The sequence below is a fragment of the Ascaphus truei genome, chromosome 3 (assembly GCF_040206685.1).
Source record: "Ascaphus truei isolate aAscTru1 chromosome 3, aAscTru1.hap1, whole genome shotgun sequence".
NCBI lineage: Eukaryota > Metazoa > Chordata > Amphibia > Anura > Ascaphidae > Ascaphus > Ascaphus truei.
In genome coordinates this window covers 349,875,119-349,896,813 of record NC_134485.1, presented here as the reverse complement: position 1 = coordinate 349,896,813, position 21,695 = coordinate 349,875,119, and the positions used below count along the sequence as shown (strand labels likewise).

Sequence of the window (21,695 nt, the reverse complement as noted above, 5' to 3'; positions counted from 1 at the left end):
ATTCCAACTGTGACTTTGTGGCTTTCTCCAGTGCAGTTGTAGCTTTCCTGCCTTGATGTGTAGCCCTTTAAATCTGATAACTTCTGCACGTGATTCTTTATTTTGTTGCTCAGGCTGTTTGCAGAACTGTATGCACGCAAAAGCACAACTTCTTCACAGGTAATCTCTGGAGCCTCTTTCAAATTCAAGGGCCACCTCTCATCTCAACTTCTGACACCATACAGTATGTAAGAGATGTGTGCAGAGGTACATTTAATGGAGACTGATTAGGGTGGAATGATATCTTGGCTTTATTGGCCTGTTCCATTAACAAGGAAAATCATTAAAAATAAATAAAGGCCTACTCTACTTTGGAGAATAACTAAACCTTTACTCCAGCCCTTTCTAACTTGGTGGGTAGCTTAGCTGGTTACCACCCTAAACATATAGTGCTATGGCACTCTCTGTGTCAGGTTTAGTGGTCTTGTCCCCTTGTCTTGCTGTCAGCATACAGTCCTTTTGTGTGCATCAATACATCATATTTTCCTAAGGTCAGCCCAGTTGTGGGCTAAGGAAATCTCTGCAGCCCTCTTTCTCCTTATGTCAGCCCAAATGTGAGCTAATGAATTTCTCTCCTGTTTCTCACATCAGACTTTGTCTGAGTCCTAATCAGCCAGGCAGAGCCTGTTTGATTGCTTGTATGCATTGTATGCAATTAACCAGCACACTGCTAGATTTAGAGGCAGTTTCTCTCAAACAGTGCTAAGACCCTGTTACACAAACACTAATTTAAATCTCTAATTTAGAATTTCCCTGTCCTAAAGTTTGCACATAGTACAATTCATTCATTGCTTAGATGTGAGACATTCCATCAATTATACATTTTAAAATTAATTGGAAAAGTAATAATTGGTTTTCCTGATGCATTCCCCAATCATTGTACAGCTCAACCCCTTTATAGCATGGTCCTTGGGGGCCACCTGTTCCGACAGTGTTATAAGCGGGGCTGCTCTAATTTTAAAAAAAATGGCCGCTGCGTGCTTGATCGGGATGAGGGAGGAGGGGGAAGAGGTGGCCGGCAGCCTTACACATCCCCCAGCAGCCCTATGTGTCCTCTCGCACTTCCCTTAGCAGCCTCACTCGCCCTAGCAGCCCCACACTGATCCGCCCGCCAGCTCCGATCCCCCCCACCAGCCACGCTCCGATCCCCCCGCCAGCCCAGCTCTGATCCCCCCCGCCAGCCCCACTCCGATCCCCCCTGCCAGCCCTGCTCCGACCCCCCCTGCCAGCCCTGCTCTGATCCCCCCAAAAGCCTCGCTCCGATCCCTCCCTGCCTGGCATGCTCCGATCCCCCCCGCCAGCCACTCTCCGATCCCCCTTGCCAGCCACACTCCGATCCCCCCTGCTATCCCCGTTAGCACAGCTAGCCCCGCTCTGATCACCCCCTCCCCTCCAGCCCCACTCCGATCCCCCAGCAGCTGACACCAAAGTTAGGGAGGTAGGGGGGGTCTATGAGCGAGCTGTGAGTGTGTGTTGTGTGTTTGTTGTGTGTGTGCAATGTGCTGTCAGTGTGTGCAGTGTGCTGTGAGTGTGTTCAGTGTGTGCAGTGTGCTGTGAGTGTGTGCAGTGTGTATTGAGTGTGTGCAGTGTGTTGTGTGTGCAGTATGCTGTGAGTGTGCACAGTGTGTTTTGAATGTGTTGTGAGTGTGTGCAGTGTGCTCTCAGTGTGTGCAGTGGGCTGTGAGTGTGTTCAGTGTGTGCAGTGTGCTGTGAGTGTGTGCAGTGTGTATTGAGTGTGTGCAGTGTGTTGTGTGTGCAGTATGCTGTGAGTGTGTGCAGTGTGTTTTGAATGTGTTGTGAGTGTGTGCAGTGTGCTGTGAGTGTATGCAGTGTGCTGTGAGTGTGTGCAGTGTGTGCAGTATGCTGTGAGTGTGTGCAGTGTGTGCAGTGTGTGCAGTGTGTGCAGTGAGTGTGTGCAGTGTGCTTTGAGTGTGTGCAGTGTGTGTGCACATTTTTTTTATATATATATTGTGACAAACGGCTTACTCCGGGGCTCCGTCGTTTGTCCGGGACTGTTTAGAACACGGTCTTTTAGGGTAGGTTAAATGATGAGGCGTCACGTACTGTTCCTTTAAACAGGCTATGCCTGGTTTATTCAGTCCCAGGCACTGAGACTGCCACAGTGCATACAACAGAAAACAGATCAAAACAAAAGCTGCTCACCTGAGCGATAACTTAACTTAGATATCCCTGACTCAGGGTTGGAAGTGGCTTTTCCACTTCCAACATCAAAACACGGTACTTTTGCAGTCTTACACAAATGAACAGAAAGATTGAACCTGTTTGGGGAAGAGGCTTCTCCCCTCTGTAGTTCAGCAGCCTTCCAGCATCCTGGCTCTTGTGGGGAGAGCAGAGCAAACAGGAAATCAGTCTTTCATACCTGATTCCTAATTAGCATGACAGGTGACAGAAATCAGGCAGCAGACAAACTCTGGTCTGGATCTCTCATCCCTCAGTTCCAGCGCTTGCCAAACTGTGGGATGGAGTGTATGTATTATAAGGCTGCACTCCCAGGCCAAACAGGATAGAAACTGTCTAGTATCCTGGGAGCCCTATATACGGAATTTATTACCATCCCCTGGTTTCTGTCACATATCCTCCCCCCCAGCTCAGACCTCGAGGGATGAGCGACCATGGATATTAGGGAGTGCATCCTTGACAACCCGTCAGCATTGCCATGTTTGTGCCCTGACCTGTGTTCCACAGAAAATTTAAAGGGTTGTAGGCTTAGGAACCACCTGGTCACTCTAGCATTCTTTTCCCTGTTTTGACACATCCAGGTAAGGGGTGCATGATCTGTGACCAACCGGAATTTTCTCCCCAACAGGTAGTATTTGAGCGTCTCTACAGCCCACTTTATTGCGAGACACTCTTTCTCTACTATGGAGTAATTTTTCTCCTGGGGATTTAGTTTCCTACTTAAATAAAGGATGGGGTGCTCCTCACCTTGAGACTCCTGGGAGAGTACCGCCCCCAGCCCTACCTCAGATGCGTCGGTTTGGACTACGAACTCTTTGGAGAAGTCAGGTGTGACCAACACTGGTTGGGCACAGAGAGCTTCTTTCAGGCTTCTAAAGGCCTGTTCGGTTTCGGGGGACCACTTTACCATTAGCGGTCCTCTTGCTTTTGTGAGGTCAGTTAGTGGGGTTGCCTTAGTTGCAAAATTGGGAATAAACCTTCTATAGTACCCAATTAACCCCAAAAAGGTCCTTACTTGTTTTTTTGTAACTGGCCTTGGACAATTTTGTATCGCCTCCACTTTGAGTGTTTGGGGTTTGAGTAAACCTCTGCCAATAGAATATCCCAGATACTTGGCCTCCTCCAGACCAATAGTGCATTTAGCGGGGTTAGCAGTTAGTCCAGCAGACCGGACTGCGTCAAGCACAGCTTGGACCTTTGGAAGGTGGGATTGCCAATCTTCACTATGGATTACCACATCATCCAGGTAGGCGGCAGCATACCGAGCATGTGGTTTTAAAATTTTATCCATCATTCTTTGGAATGTGGCGGGAGCTCCATGTAAGCCAAAAGGCAACACCTTATACTGAAAGAGGCCGTCTGGGGTTGAGAAGGCTGTCTTTTCTTTTGCCCTTTCTGTGAGGGGAACCTGCCAGTACCCTTTTGTTAGGTCTAGGGTTGTGAGATATCGGGCTTTGCCCAGTCTCTCTACAAGTTCATCTACCCTGGGCATAGGATAAGTATCAAATTTTGACACCGCGTTTAGTTTCCGGTAGTCATTACAAAACCTTGTTGTACCATCTGGCTTTGGGACTAAGACTATAGGGCTGTTCCACCCACTTTGGGATTCCTCAATTACACCTAGTTTTAGCATTTTTTTAACCTCTAAACTTATAGCCTTTCTTTTGGCCTCTGGGATTCGGTACGGTTTAAGGTTAACTCGGACCCCCGGTTCAGAGACTAGGTCATGTTCAATTACGCTAGTTCTACCTGGCCGTATAGAGAAGATTTCTTTGTTTCTTTTCACTAAATTCTGAACCTCTCGTTTCTGATGAACAGACAGGGTTTCAGCTATGCTAACCTCTGGGTCAGTTTCTTGATTCTCTGACGGACCTGGGGGTACTAGGGTTAACAAGACTTCTCTATCTTTCCAGGGCTTGAGTAGGTTTATATGGTAAATTTGCTCAGGTTTCCTCCTACCTGGCTGTCTTACCTTATAATTTACTTCTCCCACTCTTTCCAAGACCTCATATGGCCCATGCCATTTAGCAAGGAATTTACTCTCCACGGTGGGAACCAGAACTAGTACCCTATCACCTGGAGAAATAATTCTGACCCTAGCACCCTTATTATATGTATTCCTCTGTGCTTCTTGAGCTTTCTCCATGTGTTCCCTCACTATTTGTAGGACAGCAGCAATGCGGTCCTGCATCTGGGCAACATGCTCTATTACACTTCTGTAAGGGGTAACCTCGTGTTCACAAGTCTCTTTGGCTATATCCAGTAAGCCCCTTGGGTGTCGGCCATACAATAGTTCAAACGGGGAAAAGCCTGTGGATGATTGGGGAACTTCCCTAATGGCAAATAACAGGTACGGTAACAAACAATCCCAGTTTTTCCCATCTTTATCAACCGCCCGCCGTAACATGCTCTTTAAGGTTTTATTGAACCTTTCCACTAAACCATCTGTTTGTGGATGATAGACTGAGGTTCTGAGATGCTTGATTTTTAGGAGTTTACATAGCTCTTTCGTTACTTGGGACATAAATGGTGTTCCCTGGTCAGATAGAATCTCTTTAGGAATCCCGACCCGGGAAAACAGAACTACTAACTCTTTTGCTATGTTTTTAGCTGAGGTGCTACGTAGGGGAACTGCCTCCGGATATCGGGTGGCATAATCTAATATTACCAATATATGCTGATGTCCCCTAGCAGACTTTATTAGGGGTCCTACTAGATCCATAGCAATCCGGTCAAATGGTACCTCTATTATGGGAAGGGGTACCAATGGGCTGCGGTACGCCTTGAACGGGGCGGTGATCTGACATTCTGGGCATGAGGAACAATAATTCGTAATTTCTGCCAGAACCCCAGGCCAATAGAAGCTTCGGAGAACCTTTTCTTTTGTCTTTTCCACCCCTAGGTGTCCCCCCAATGGATGACTATGTGCGAGGTGTAATACTACGTTACGGAATGTCCGTGGTACCAACAATTGTTTAGTTGTAACTGATTTCCTTTTATCAACCCGATATACTAGGTCGTTCTCTACCTCGAAGTAGGGGTAAGCAAGTGACCTATCTGGTTGGCCAGGAGTACTATTCTGGTCCCGTATATTTCCCCTTGCTACCGCTAATGTGGGGTCCTCCCACTGGGCCTTCTTAAAACTCCCAGGACTGACCTCTAGGTCAGCGAGGGTCTTATCCGGTTCTGGGGTGGTAAGTGTCTGCTCAACATCTTGATTTGGGGTATTCCCTACCAAAGTAGTGATGGGGAAGGGAATTTTACAGCACTCCTCCTTTTCCCCCTTCTTATTTGGGCCCTCGTCAACCTCCATTTCTGAAAAAGGGAAAGGATTTGTTTCTTCTAATACTTCGTTATGGTCCGCTATTGAACTCTGGGTGCTATTCTGAGCGGGGGACCACATTTTTAGAAAATGGGGAAAGTCGGTCCCTAGTAACACATCATGTGCCAGTTTGGGTACAATACCCACCTTGAAATCTAAAGAACCAAACTCTGTTTCAAAAAAAACATCAACAGTGGAATATTCATGATTATCCCCATGTATACAACAAATTGCCACTCTTTGTGAACTGTTTCCCTGTTTCTTCTTAATGGGCAAGAGGTATTCGGACACTAGTGTGACCATGCTCCCAGAGTCAAGAAGTGCCCGAACCCTCTTACCATTAACCTTTACAAATGCCCACAGATGGTTATTCAAGGGGTCCTCTGGGCTAGGGCCCATACATTGGGACAACAGCGAATAAGGTTCCACGCTGTTGCATTGCATGGGCTCATCATTTAGTGGGCAGATTTTTGCTGTGTGGCCCCTCTCATGACAATTTACACATTTAGGTACATAGTCTGTGTCCCACTTAGAGCCTTTTCCCGGCTCCCCATGTTGGCTATTGCCCTTAGTTTGCGAACCACTGTTGCTGGTGCTGCGTGAAGGTGGTCGCCGCTCTTCAGCGCCCCTTATCCCCGGTACCCTTTTACCGTCTCTGGAAGAGTCCTGGAACCTCGGGTAGTGGGGTTGCTCCACGACTGTGGGTTGCGGGTGCTCTTCTGCTGCATTGTACCTTTCTACGAGGGCCACAAGCTCATCCGCATTGTGGGGGTCACTCCGACTGACCCAACGGCGTAAGGCAGAGGGAAGTTTCCTCAAGAACTGGTCCATGACCAACCGTTCCACGATGTGGCTGGCTGAGTTGATCTCGGGTTGTAGCCACTTCCGAGCGAGGTGGATGAGGTCATACATCTGGCTTCGGGTGGCTTTATCCATCGTGAAGGACCATGCGTGAAACCTTTGGGCGCGAACAGCCGTGGTTACGCCGAGGCGGGCGAGGATCTCGAACTTCAATTTTGCATAGACGTTAGCTTCGGCTGGCTCTAGATCAAAGTAAGCCTTCTGGGGTTCGCCGCTTAGGAAGGGTGCGATTAGACCAGCCCACTCAGCTTCTGGCCATCCCTCACTCTGTGCCGTGCGTTCAAACGTGAGAAGATAGGCTTCCACATCATCCGAGGGTCCCATCTTCTGAAGGTAGTGGCTTGCCCTGGTCATTTTCGGAACTGGGGCTGCCGCTGCCAGTGGAAGGTTACTGATAGTCCCCCTCAGGATCTCGAGTTCCTGCTGTAAGCCCTGAGCGAACCGCTGTTGCTCCTCTCTCAGCAAGCGGTTTGTCTCTTGCTGGTTTGCATTCGCGTTTTGCAGGGCTTCATTCGTCTGTTGCTGGTTTGCATTCGCCTGTTGCTGGTTGGCATTCGCCTGTTGCTGGTTGGCATTAATCTCTTGCTGGGCTATTAGCAGCTGTTGCTGGGCTGCATTCGTCTGCTGCTGGTTTGCATTAGTTTCTTGCTGGGCTATTAACAGCTGTTGCTGGGTTTCATTCGCGTCTTTCTGGGCAGCGACATTGCGTACCAGCGCACCCACCACGTCTTCCATCTTGTTTGCAGAGGATGTTTTTTTTCCAAAGTTATTCAACCCGCAGACCCCCTAGTGCTCTGCCCGCATTCTCCACCATATGTGACAAACGGCTTACTCCGGGGCTCCGTCGTTTGTCCGGGACTGTTTAGAACACGGTCTTTTAGGGTAGGTTAAATGATGAGGCGTCATGTACTGTTCCTTTAAACAGGCTATGCCTGGTTTATTCAGTCCCAGGCACTGAGACTGCCACAGTGCATACAACAGAAAACAGATCAAAACAAAAGCTGCTCACCTGAGCGATAACTTAACTTAGATATCCCTGACTCAGGGTTGGAAGTGGCTTTTCCACTTCCAACATCAAAACACGGTACTTTTGCAGTCTTACACAAATGAACAGAAAGATTGAACCTGTTTGGGGAAGAGGCTTCTCCCCTCTGTAGTTCAGCAGCCTTCCAGCCTCCTGGCTCTTGTGGGGAGAGCAGAGCAAACAGGAAATCAGTCTTTCATACCTGATTCCTAATTAGCATGACAGGTGACAGAAATCAGGCAGCAGACAAACTCTGGTCTGGATCTCTCATCCCTCAGTTCCAGCGCTTGCCAAACTGTGGGATGGAGTGTATGTATTATAAGGCTGCACTCCCAGGCCAAACAGGATAGAAACTGTCTAGTATCCTGGGAGCCCTATATACGGAATTTATTACCATCCCCTGGTTTCTGTCACAATATATATTTTAAATATTCAGGGTCCACGCTCAAACCGCGTTATAGCGGATCGCACTATAACGAGGTTGAGCTGTACAACGTAATATCTTTTGTGTGCCTCAGTCTTGTTTGATTTGTTTTTTAGCAAACCTATTTGCTGTACAATATATTAAAATAAAAACAAAATGTTTCTTATGTTGTAGGATTATTCAGAATTATTATATATAAAGTTTATAATGAATGTGCAATTAAAAATGAAACATTTGTAACAATCCTTAGCATGAAAATAGCAGTTTATTGAACAGACAGAAAAACAGATTATGTCTCAGGTTAAAGAAATAGATATTGCATTTTACTATTGTGATTAGACTTGATTAAGGAACTTAATTCTACATTTTTCACTTACTCAAGTATTGCAAATTCAAGCAAATCCAATTCATAATTTTTCATTTAAAACAGTAAAGAAAAGTGAATAATACAGTAATGAGGTTTGAAAATAATTCAGTGATTCTATCAGAAGAATGCCGTAGTTCTCTGACAGAAGATCTAGTACAGTATATTAATTACTTCACATTGAAAGCTCCAATAACAAATGTACTGACTATCAGGTCTGTTTGTTACACCACCTATTATAATAACAGCAATGGTACCAAACAGAGTAACCAGGTTTTTATAGTTTTTATAGCTGTATTACAGGTGCCCCGACGAGTATTCTAAAACTTGCCTTAAACTTGCCTTGGAAAATCTGGGGCTATCACCAACAAGACCCAGGTATATGCTGGGTACATGCTGCAACATTTCAGTGACATTTCTGCAGAGACTAATGGCCCATCAGATTAACACAGCAGGGGTCCCTGCCAGTCCCATTCAGTTTGAATGAGACTGCCAGGGACCCCCCGCTGTTAATCCGATGGGCCATTAGTCTGTCTGCAGAAATGTCACTGAAATGTTGCAGCATGTACCCAGCATATACCTGGGTCTTGTTGGTGATTGCCCCAGATTTGTTTTAGAATACAAGTCGGCACTCCAGTAGATTAATATTTCAAAATGTAATGCTCAAAATACACATTTGTGTAAGAACAGTACTTTTTGCTTTACCCTCAATGTGCAAGCATTGGTTTAATGTGACAGTGGGGGGTTTGTGGAGAACTGGAACTTTTAGAAGCCGTCAACATGAAGGTAATCGATTAATTAGTGAATTCCATTTTAGCAGGACTGTCCATGTCCTGAGCCATGTTTTCCTTGGGAAACACTGCCAGTGCTACATCTGCTCTTGTGGTGGTGTCCACTTCCACCGTAGTGTGATGCTCCAGTACTAGAGTGAAGCACAGCTGTAAAGAAACAAGCAACGTGTTAGGGATGAAACATTTTAAAGAAAGTATTAACTAAGTATTATTTAGCCCTAACATCTTAGCTAAAATGTAACATGTATTTTAGTGTCAACATATTGAAGTATTCTGCCCTTCTTTTTAATTCCCAATTTGAAATAGTCAGACATTTATATAACAAAAAAGAAGGAAGATGGGATGTACTGTAGAAACTTGTTAGTGTAAGCATATTTGTTTTGTATTCCTTTTTACTTAATCAAGCCTGAGTTTGTATAATCTTCCATGCAGATCTGTGTCAGATGTAAATATCTGGATTAACTATGGTAGTTTCATATATGTGACTCAATAGTATACTTTTCATTTTGTAGATGCACTTCCAAAGAGCTTGAAAGACAGAGACAATGACTGGAAATGTTAGTGTAAATAATAGTAGGTAAGAAATTAAATCTTAACATTTGTTCCAGGACAGGAGTATAATAAAAAACAAAGGAGTTTACATGTTGAGATGCAAAAAAAAAACTAATTTTATATAACTAGGCATCTGCCCGCAAAGTGGTTCAACTATGATCTAATACCTCTATTCTTGTTATGCTTATGACACTAGTTGTTTAATGGTTTCAGTTTTAAATAGTTGGAACAGTATACAAACACAAAAACGAATAACTCCTTCACTTACAGATGCTAACAAGACCTTCTCCACCCAGCCTGAAACAAAAAGAGAACATTTATTAAAGTTAATTTACAATTTCAAAGTCACATTTCTACATAACATCTAACTGTATTATTTATAACATGTATGTACAGGTACACTTCCTCCAATAGATACCATTTTGTGTACAGTGCACGTCAAGAAGTTTGTCACTCTAGAGATGGCAGTTCTATGTGTTTATTTATATTTATTCTATAATTATTCAGATAGAAAGACATGTTTACAATGACAATGTGTCTACACGCTGCATAATCTTCACTCACCTGGACTCTTCTCCCTCCAGCAGTTTCCTGTAGGTGGCAATCTCAATATCCAGAGCCAGCTTCACATTCATCAGCTCCTGGTACTCACGGAGCTGGCGAGCCATGTCTTGCTTAGCTTTCTGCAGAGCATCCTCCAGCTCAGTCAGTTTACACTTGGCATCTCTGACGGCCATCTCCCCACGTTCCTCCGCCTGACTAATGGCACCTTCTAGTCTAGCGCGCTGGTAAAACACAAAGTAAACACAAGATTCTTTCTTACACTATACATTAATAAAAGTAACATTGTGCTAGGATTTTAACTATTTCACATGTTAACTAATGGACAAACAGACAAATCCTCTTATAATACTTCCATTCTTTATTTCAGACAGTTTGTTAATCCAGTAAGAATACATATTACACATGTATTAATTTTACCTGATCTTTCACACTCTCTATTTCTCCCTTAAGTCTCTGAATCAGACGATTGAGCTCAGCAATCTCCTGCTTAGTGTTGCGCAGATTATCCCCATAACTGCCTGCAGTGGAGCGCAGCTCCTCGTACTGAAGAGAAAAAATCATGTGAGAGAAGATTGAAGCATTGGTGTGAAGCATCTAATTGTATCTAAACCAAATAGCATGATGATCTTATATTTACACAATTATGGGGGATTCAGAAGTTTATGACACTGTACGGTATTACAATAAATATAGTGTGGAGATTATATTTCACTAGAGTACTATATACCGTAGCATGTGTATTTTATATGTACGCGAAACCTTAGATTGGGACTGTTTGAATTTGCCTTCAATAGACTCACTCTTGATTGGTACGTGGCCTCTGCTTCAGCTCTGCTCCTGTTAGCAACGTCCTCATATTGAGATCTGACCTCAGCAATGATGCCGTCCAGATCCAGGTCTCGGCTGTTATCCATGGAAACAAGGACTGATGTATCTGAGATCTGAGCTTGAAGCTGAGATATTTCCTATAAATTAGAGAAAACGGTGATATAAGTGCTGATGAAGTACAGATACCGTATAAAAAGGACCCTTCATTTTGAAAGATAATTTTTCAAACACATATTGTTCTACTGTCATTTTTCCCCAAAAATCATGTGGAATAAATATAATAGATATAGTAGAATTACAAAGAAGATATCTACATGTTGTAGCTGTTAGAAATGAAGTTCTAATTCTTATACAGAAAGGTGAGTATCCATTTCAATGTATGTGGTGTAAAATAATTATTTCTTATTTTAGGAAAATGGTACCAGGTCTGCTCTTCATCAAATGAAAGAATAATAAGACTAAAGGCTCCATATTTATACCGCATCAAACAAAGTGCGCAGGAAGTTGATCTCATCAGTCAGGGAGTCCGCCCTTGCTTGTAATTCAGCTTTGCTCATGAAAGCAGCATCAACTTCCTACAGGGAAGATCAAAATAGATAAGTATATTCAGTCAATGTTAGGCCTTTTATTACAATGCTTCTGAAATTAAATCAGCATTTCTTTCAAAATCCTGAGTTTTTTTATTTTAAATAAATGGGTTGTGTAATATTAAATAATACTGTATTATTTCCATTCTCTTTATGCTTTTTTTAATGCGTTTTAAGGTGTTAAACTTTCTTGGGTTGCTATAGAAACCATTTGGGAAGCTACATGACGTCCTCTTTTGAAATAGGTAGCCATATTGCATGCCCCGGGAAGCCGGATATTCACCGATTGAATACAGTTGAATGGATTAATCAGCAGCTTAGATAATTCAATGTAATTTTAAAACAAAACAAACAAAAGCTGGCAAGAGGAAATGCTGCTTTAATGTTCTGAAAGAATTATCTTACTGATCCAAAGTTATATTTTGACCTTTATGAAAAAAGACTACATTTTGTACAGTTAATCACTTGACACTTACCCTTTTAAGCCCAACAAATTCATTCTCTGCAGCTGTGCGTCGGTTGACTTCCTCTTCATATCTGTTGGGTAAGAAAGTTTTATTAAGTGGTGTGTTTGTAGATTAGTATATGGTTTTGATGGTATTTTGCAATGTTTAGAAAACCAACATGTCTCCTAATTTACATACATTCTTCTGAATTCTTCTACTGATTCCTCCATATTCCTCCTTTCTGCATCCAGACGCGCTCTTTCACATCCCAGATTCTCCAGCTGTCTCCTGAGACTGCTAATGTAGGCCTCAAAGAGAGGTTCAATTTGAGATCTAGCAGTTCTTTGGTCTTGTAAAAGAGACCACTTTGTCTCCAGCATTTTATTCTGTTGCTCCAAGAATCGCACCTAGGACAAATAAAAAATATATATAAATAAACCATTATGAAAATAGTTTTATATGTTTGTAACTACTAAATTTCCTTGAATGAACTAATAAGTATTTTGAAATTGTCAATGCTTGCCAATGATGACCTGTTCATAAAAGAAATAGATTTAAATAAAAACATTGAAATATAATTGAAAATCGTTTAAAAAGTATGACAAATTAAAATGTTCTTCCTAATTTTGTCACATTGTTCTTATCCCTTCACAGTAAAGAGATCTGAAACTGTAGTTGCATCTTAAAGAAATACAGTATGACGGGATTTTGTATGTCCTTTGGAAATGTTGATGCAAAAAGACTGTTTAAATTTTTTCAATTTTATGAAAAATTGTACAGTATGTGGCACAAAAAAATATACATAGTGCAATATAATAAAAAACAGTAGAATATAATGTACATTATTATAACACAAACAATAAGTGCAACAAACATAAAGGAATACAACAGGAAAGGGAATCTCTGTCACAGAGAGCTTACAAGCTAAATAATATTTGACCATTTTAGACAGTGTTAACATATGTTAGACAAAAAAAAATATTTTTAAGCCATGTTTATTTTGTGTCCGTTTTCCACATCTTGTTTGATGCAGGTTATGTCAAGCCAGGACATGACATAACCCCTTTTCCAGTATATAGGATGCTCAGCATGGTTACCTTACCTTGTCAATGAAGGAGGCAAACTGATTATTGAGACCCTTGATTTGATCCTTCTCATCTGTCCTCATTCTCTGGATGTTAGGATCAATCTCCAAATTAAGTGGGGCCAGCAGACTTTGATTCACAGTAACATTAGTGATGCCTGCAGAGCAAGATGATCCCCCAAATCCATAGCCAGATCCACCTAAACCATATCCACTACCATATCCTCCATATCCATGTCCACTTCCCATTGGTCGACAACTTCCAACTGAGATCTTATGTCCCCCTGATCCATGACTATAGACACTTTTGCTTCCAAAACATGGTAGCGCTTTGTGACCCATGGATACTTTCTTTGAAGTGAATGAGCTCCCACTGTGTTTGCTGAAACAAGCTGAGGAGGAGCTGAAATTCTTGTGCCCAGAGCCGGAGCTGCTATGTGTGGATTGATGAGATTGGTGAGACATGTTGCTTCTGCAAGAATCGTAAGGACAATGCGATATTGGAGCTGACTATGGAGTGAGCTTTCAGGAAGTCCCTCTGAGTTCAGAACAGAGACTTACCCCTTTTATATTCACATTTAATTGGGTTTGGATACTTTGAAGTAAATGAATCAGCTCATCTAGTTCCTTCCCAAAAGCTCTGTAAGCAAAACATTGTTAGGCTTCTGGGGCTCTGCCTGTTGGAAAACAGTTTTCTATGACATTAGCAATGTCTGGACTCATTTTGTCACCAATACATCACTACTTGTAATCTTTTTTTCCCACTTATATACACTTATCCTACATCTTTTGAAGACTCATCAGACATGCTCCTAAGTTAATCTTTGAAAGTGTCTGCATGACTTCTACAACATATTTTAGATCAAATAAACATGAGAGTGGTGCTGTAGTAATTGCACTCTTTAATTCCTGAAACACATTTTTTATTCTGGATGTCACTGCTGGTCTAGGGCCTTGCAATGTAGTATCCGGAGTGGTTGTAATATCTACTTACGCTGGGATGTATTGAGCCAGATATCTGAAAATTTCTTGCAACCTTTCTTGTCTGTGGTGATGGTATCTCTGTGATTGATTTTACCATAGTATTGTTTGTCACTTTTCCTTGCATTGTGATGACATGTAGTAACTCATGTTGTTTAATTTGTCCTCTTGGAAGTGTGTCTGGTATTTGTTTAGCTCAAATGTAGTTCTGCTGCTTTTCCCCAAATCTTTTTTAATATGGCATCATGATGATCACTTTTAGCGCTAGATGCAATGATTATGTCATCACCAATGATGTCGACACCCTCAATATTTCCAAAGCTTTCATATTTTGTACTTTGAAAAATGTCCCTTGTTGATTGTGAAAGTAGGGGATAACCAGGCTATACAATAAGGGTTGCCCTCTGGTTACCCCTGTATCTGTGGTGTCCTTGGTAGCTCCATAAGCCAGGGACAATGCATGTGGAAAGTAAAGTGACCACTGTTTTTTTCTTTTTTCATGTTCCCATTTTGTCTGCATGAGTTCGGGGGCCAAAGTTACCGGCAGTGGCTTAGTTCTCCCTGGTTAGCAGGCCTGATTGTCCGGTACACGGGGTGAATTACACCGGGGCTACCCAGTGTCCCCCAGACTCCTGGAGTTCGAGCCCCAATATATCCAATCCATTTCCCGTATAAGTATAAGGTTCCCTAAAGTATATTCTTTATTAAAGTGTACTTTATAATGTGTTTTACATTTACTTAAGGCTCTATGCATTCCACCAGGGCATGTTTTAGGTGCCAGCAAGTCTTCATAGAGTTCGTAGTTCAAAGAGGAGACGGGGTGTTGAGAGGTGTCAGGGTGTTAAGTGGATGGTGCAGGGCGGAGTACTGAGTCCAGAGAACAGAGACCCCCTGCGGAGAAGATCCTCTTGTCTGCCAGACTTAGTGGAGTCTGCCAAGTAGGTGGCAATGGGTTGACCATGGGAAGCGGCAGAATGTCGGCGTGCTTCCCATTGGTCGATTCATATGTCCAGCCCATGGGGCATCCCAAGCCGGCTTGACACACCCCTTCCTCTGACATCAGCGAAGAGACAGGCCCCTGTTTCTATTGGCTAGGGGAATACGGTTCCCACGCTCTGATTGGTCGCTTCTCCTACCTCAAGGCTAAGGATAGCTTAGCAAAGTGTATGTAAGGAGATGTCCCAGTCAGAGAACCAGTCGATATTGTGGCTTGAGTCGATGAAGCTAGGGCAGGCTTTTCAAAGTTGCTCTGTCCCAAATAACAGAGCAACCGGCTTTGTTTTGAAGCTAGGAAAGACTGCCCTGCAGAGACTAAGTCAGACGCAAGGACCAAGTTCTCATCTGTGGACGTATGTAGCGGACGCGGTCAGGTGTTCCTGTTGAAAACAGTTCCAGTAGTATGAGGACTAGGTCCAGGTCAGGAGTTTCTGCGGAATCTCAGTCCAGGACTTCCGGAACAAGGTTCCGATCAGGGTAAGCCCTGGCAAGCGGGCGCCCTGCACCTAGGAAAGACTAGATTTCATACCCCAGACCCAGTAAGTGTGTATATTTCTGTATTTTGTGCTTCTGTGCGTTTCTGAGGTCTTATCCAAATAAACCTCATTTAATTTCACTGCATTGTTTTGCCTACTGACTGATCCCTTAAATATAGATGTGTTAAAACACCATGTCTACCGTGACATTGATTTTACTGCCAATGGTAGACCGTGAAATTTGTACCTGACGGACCGTATGTTGAAAGTACTGTCAAGTCAGATGGATGTCTAAAACCATTATCATTCCCTTTTAATACTGTTGAGATATACTGTATACATTAATAGAGACATATACATTAATTAGATATTATCTAGGCAGTTTTATACATTATTTTAATTGTACTGGGCACATAGAGATATACTGTATATGTTATTATACTTTATTACAATCCAAAAATTGCAAATGTAAAGTGACTCTTTTCTTCTGTAATATGACAGTATTCAGTGTTCACATTAGTGCACGGGCTGGGGGAATTGAGCAAACTAATGACTGGCTGCTTTCATAGAATAGGGAAAGCCGTCTCCCCCCTCTCCCCACACACACCCTGCCCCATGTTGCATCTATCAAGCGGAAAACTTGCTGTCTAAGGAGTAAATACGTTAATGCACCATCCATTCTGCATTTGTGTTTCTTCCCTACATATTTACTATGGAGAGTTAAAGCAAGATGCCTGGTTCAACAGAGTACTGGGACTTTTGAGTATGTTCTGGTATCCATATTACCTCTATACACTTTGTGGTTATTCACTTTATTCACTGTATTTATTATCAGTTTGCGCCATATACTGTACACTTTTCTTCTATTTCACTGGTTTCCAAAACTGGGCAGTGGTGTATGATGTGGGTGTCCACTGTGCTCAAAGAAAAAGAGAAGACAACAATAGTGTAGATCGAACAAACGGTTTACTTTCACATGAACCCCTGATTCAAGGCTTACATAAAGTTTGAAAATAACAGGCAGTAAGATTGGTGTCCCGAGAGCCGGGTTTGCTGCAGTCTCACAACTCGCTGCATCAGGCGCGTCTGCCTCTGTGCACTCCCACGTCCCGTTGCATCAGTTACCGTTCTGGTTCTGACTGTCCTATGGGGGGAGCCCGTATCTGAAGCTCTCTAGATCCAGGCGCAATCACAGATAGGCTTTTTTTTGTTGTTAAAAGTGATCACTGCCTGAGACCGTGTGTGTGGAATATTTGTTGTTAAAAGTGATCACTGCCTGAGACCGTGTGTGTGGAATATTTATTTTTATCTGCAGCAAGCAAACCGAAGGTGCTTTGCCCCACAAGCGTGAAATGTAGTCATGTTAATAATGTTGATATTGAATAGAAAATAAAAAATATATCATTTTTTATTTTATTTTTTTGCCAATTATCGGTACCTGAGGTTTCCATAAATTGCACATGCAAAGATATACTATGCAATTTAATTTACAAATAAAAAAATTGGGATTTAATTTTCTTTTTAAATGTTGTTAAATATGACAAACATCCAGCACATTATGTTTTCTCTAAGCCCCGCAATTTATTCTCTCCTTATTTAGAGAGAGAGAGAAAAAAAAACATTTGTCTGTGACATTTTTTTTACAAGTTCAATGTTCCATTGTTATTCAAGGTATTATAATGCTCAATGCATACCCTGTGTCACGTGCACATGCGTGCGTATGGTACGCAAAAGCCCTGGTGTCATTAACCAGGAAATGGAATTTCACAGCTGGCCGGGGAAAGCTCATGTGATCTAACATACAGTAGCAGCGAAAGCTTGATACATGTCAGTGTGACATTCTATATCTATCACATGTATGTGCTGTCCTATAAAAGTGTGAAATACAATCATTTAGAAAGTACCGTAAAAGTTAACAGACATGAATATCCCATTGTTAGAAGAGAAAAGCTTACAATATAAAAGTAAAAAAATGAAAGTTTAGAATATAGTTGTTTTCGACTTCCATCAACATCTTCTCCTGGTTGTCGATTTGACACTTTAATTTCTGAAAAACGAAAAAAAAAAATTCTATGATGCTTTAAGCATACAGGTACTGTAGTATGCATGCATGAACGCATGCTATAGTGCGCATGCATCAATGCATTAACGGGCTATGGCATGCACACAGTACAGTATTGTATGCGTGTCATTAGGAATTGCAGTTACTACTGTACAGTATATTATATTTATCTTCATTATTAACCTTGCTAACTGGGTGGAGGTTACCCAATGTTGATGCCAGGGGTGTGCTGTGCGTAGATGATCGAGTTTATCACAGAGTTGTTGGATCCCTGCTGATAATGATCTTCAGACAGGTAGCCAGATGGAGCTGTATAAACAAGCCGAGGCTGGTACTCAGGTCGTGGAAGGCAGCCAGGATGTATGTTCATCTGGTTTTCAGAGTCGGTTGTACCGTAGTGGTAGTAGATTGGTATTGAGACAAGCATTCAGGCTAAATCTGGTAGTACGTGTATGTGGGTGGTGGCACATTGGAGGTACCGGCTCGGGAAATACGATTATTTAATGTGCTAGTCCCAATCTTTCTCCTTTTGAAGTTGCCGTGATCAAACATACCCGTAAAAGATGGGTGCAGTGATCAGAAATCTCCTTTCAAACCAGAACGTGGTGTTCTAATAAAGCAATCATTCAAAGTCCGATTGTGTCATGTAATTCTTCCATCCGCACTGGTTTGGTGAATTTTTGAAGAATTCGTACTGGTCAATGATATAGACATAGATGTCAGATATAGTTGCCTTCTTACCTGTTCCTGCATTAATTGCAGAACATGTCATGCATGCAAAACTGCATTTGAGTCGACTACAAGGAGTTGACATCATGTATGTCACATGCAACAGTCAGCAGTCAAGGCAATGTAAAATAATGTATGGTACATTCTGTTATGTAATAAAATGTGAAACGCCTAAATTTGATAACGTTTTGAGTGAACAAGGTCATTTAACAATGGATTACTGTCATATGTAGACTTTTTATCTGGCCTAAAAGACACCTGTTTTAAGCGATTATACTGTAAACTCTGCAAAAGAAGAATTGCTGACACAGGTCAACAAGTCCTCTAAAGAATGTACATTTTACTGGTGCACTCCTAGGCTAAATTAAATTAAATAGTTTTCTAATTTTTGTAATTTTAGTTTTTAAAAAAACTACATGAAGTGAATTAGGTGATATAAAGGGAATTACAGTTAATATAAATATCAATTGTTTTATTTATTTTTTATTTTTTATTATTACAACAAAATTAAGTGGGTATTAATTTCTGGTTGATTTTTACTCAGAATCCAGAATATTTTAAGAAGTCTTGTTAGGTAAAATTGTAAATGAAAAAAAAAAAGAAATACAAATAATACTGCAATATTAGCACCTCAGCCCCACCTCTTCGGTTCTTTTTAATTGATTTTATTTAGTTTTTTTGTCTTGCATCTGTGGTTTTCCAAACAGTTTTATTTTAAAGTACTTAATAAAGATTATGTTTAAAAAATAAATAAATAAAGGGAATTACAATATACATATTAAAATAACATGTGGTGCTGTTGTCTCTAATAGTCTGGTGAAAGAGATCTGGGTCTCTACTGTGGTAAAAATAAATGGTATATATATGTTTAACCTTAAATCAGGTATGGTATCATTGATATTGCCATTTAATCTACAATCAATGATGGTTAATGCAGCATGGATTGTCTACTGCATATAGATGTGAAGCATAAAATGAACAATCTATGTGGATTGTCGTAGGACAATTTCCAATGAAACTTCAACACAGTGGATGATCAAGGTACACATACAGTATACATAAAAATCTCCAGGTAAAGAAAAGCTGATATAGTATCTGTAGCCTACAGGTTGATTGAACTCTATTGGTCAAATCCTGTCATGGATTAATATGCTTGCAGCTGCAGTGTTCAGCCTGCAAACAAACACTCTCTGAGTGGTGATGGCTAGATGAATATAGAGGAGTAACATTCGACTAAACTGATTTATAAAAGCCGTATTCTAAACAGCTTAGCTCTATCAGGCTGTATTATTTTACCATAGCTCTAAAGATACAATGTTACCCCCACTTTAGCAACATTTGTGACCATAGTCAGTAAAGCATAGTACAGCTGCAATGCATCAGCACAATATACTTAGCTACAATGTAGCGTCTGGAGATTTCAGGCAGTGAGAAGTTCACCAAGCAGCAGGCTGAGTCTATATGCACCACGTGCTGTGACGTCACCATGTCACTACGCCCAATGCATTTCTCTCCAGGCATAGCTTCGTCAGGTGTATTCTGTTTTGTAATAAAATGTGAAACGCCTACATTTGATAATGTCTTGAGTGAACAAGATCATTTAACAATGGATTACTGTCATATATATACTTTTATCTGGCCTAAAAGACACCTGTTTTCAGACATTGAGTATAAACTTTGCAGTAGCATTCTGTATCCCCCATAGGCAAAGAGATTCACTTTGCCATCTGCCGGACACGACCTGAAATGCAACCACAAAATAATAATTCCATCTGATCACTAAATACAGGAGGGACAACTTGCCGCCAACAACTCTCTACTGTAGACAACTCACCGTCAACTCGTCAAATACAAATGAACAAGGGGAATATGTCACATGAAAAGCCTGAGAGATGGCCACGAATCTTCCCTGTCAAGTGGCTCAGAACCGGCTGTTCATCTGTAGGTGCACCATTTTCTTTGTGGCATCAGATTTAATGTATTTAGCTTAACGATTCACAAAACATAACAACAAGGTAACATCTCCCATAGTTCCCATCAGTGACAGAAGGCATAGATGTGTCCAGGGGGTATCAAGAGCCCCATAGACCACTACACACAATGATGAGTAATTAGCTAAGTTGCTGATCGATCCGTTCTCGGGAGTTTGCTAAATGGCTGTCAGTGCATCAGAAGAGGACGAAAGATGCAAAGTTCTGTGGGAAGATCATGTGAAAGTCAGTCACTAGATACAATTGGTGCACTGCTAAAGAGAGTGCAGGGGTCACAAAGGGGTGTGCCATAGCCTGTTTCAGAAGAGGAAGGGGCTGTGACTGTAAATGGTTGCTATAGGAATAAAAATGCTTGTTACATTATAATACACTAAAAATGTAATTCTATTATTTTTTTTAAATGCTACAAATATTTTCTCAAAGTACAGAACTGATTTATTTAAAAAAAAAAAAAACACCTGTAGGATATTTCTTGGTTTGCTGCTTTAATGTAGCACAGTTTGCATATGTAGGTTCTGCAGTTTATTCATTTTCTTTGAATTAGTTGTAGAGCACTGAGGGGGAATGGCGTAGCCAAGGGCTGCATCCTGCTATTCGTCTGTTGTTAATAGTGATTTTCTTATAGGTCCTGTGACAGGAGGGGGTAACCAGGCTACACAAAATAGGTTTAGGCCATCTGGTTACCCCTGAAACCGTGGGGTCCCTGGCAGCTACCTAGCACCATAAGTAGAGGACCAGGGATTATACATGTAAAAAAATAGTGACCACTTGCATTTTGCTTGCAGTTTACATGTTCCTTTGGCCCTAGAAATGTGAAACTTCTTGTGTGCAAGTTTTGTGTGGGATATTTGGGTCAAAATGCAATTATTTTGTTTGCAGGATTTCGGGGGCCAAAGTTAACAGCAGTTCCCTAATTCTCCCTGGTGGGCAGGCACCATTTGCCGGTATGCGGGTGGAATTGCACCGGGGCTGATCGGTGTCCCCCAGACTCCTGGTTTTCAAGCCCAGATATCCCAGATCCAATTTCCGTACAGATATGGGTCTCCCCAAGACATATTGTGTATTAAAACATACTCTATTTTGGTTTGTGCATTTACTATAAATGTCTATTCTGCCAGCCCGGGGCATACACAGAGGTGCCGGGACGTCTGGATAGACATTGTAGTTCAAAGAGGTGATGGGATGTTGAGATGTGTCGAGGTGCTAAGTGACCAGGGCAGGTCTAAGTACAGAGTCCGGAGAACAGAGACCCCCTGCGGGGAGGACCCTCTGGTTTTCCAGGCTCAGTGGAGCCACCCAGTAGTTGGTAATGTGTTGACTGGGGGAAGTGGCAGAATATTGGTGCATTTCCCATTGGTCAATTAAAATGTCACGA

General features: G+C 41.9%; 1 protein-coding gene across 1 annotated transcript; it reads right to left on the bottom strand.

Moving 5' to 3' along the window:
* Positions 1-8,838: 8,838 nt before the first annotated feature.
* LOC142490081 (keratin, type II cytoskeletal cochleal-like) lies at positions 8,839-13,612 on the bottom strand. The gene is made up of 9 exons (XM_075591874.1): positions 13,104-13,612; positions 12,200-12,408; positions 12,032-12,092; positions 11,448-11,543; positions 10,941-11,105; positions 10,558-10,683; positions 10,141-10,361; positions 9,845-9,873; positions 8,839-9,171 (listed from the first exon to the last, which is right to left on the bottom strand). The coding sequence occupies exons 1-9, from the start codon at positions 13,548-13,550 to the stop codon at positions 9,047-9,049; spliced, it is 1,479 nt and encodes a 492-aa protein (XP_075447989.1). The 5' UTR covers positions 13,551-13,612; the 3' UTR covers positions 8,839-9,046.
* Positions 13,613-21,695: the final 8,083 nt, after the last annotated feature.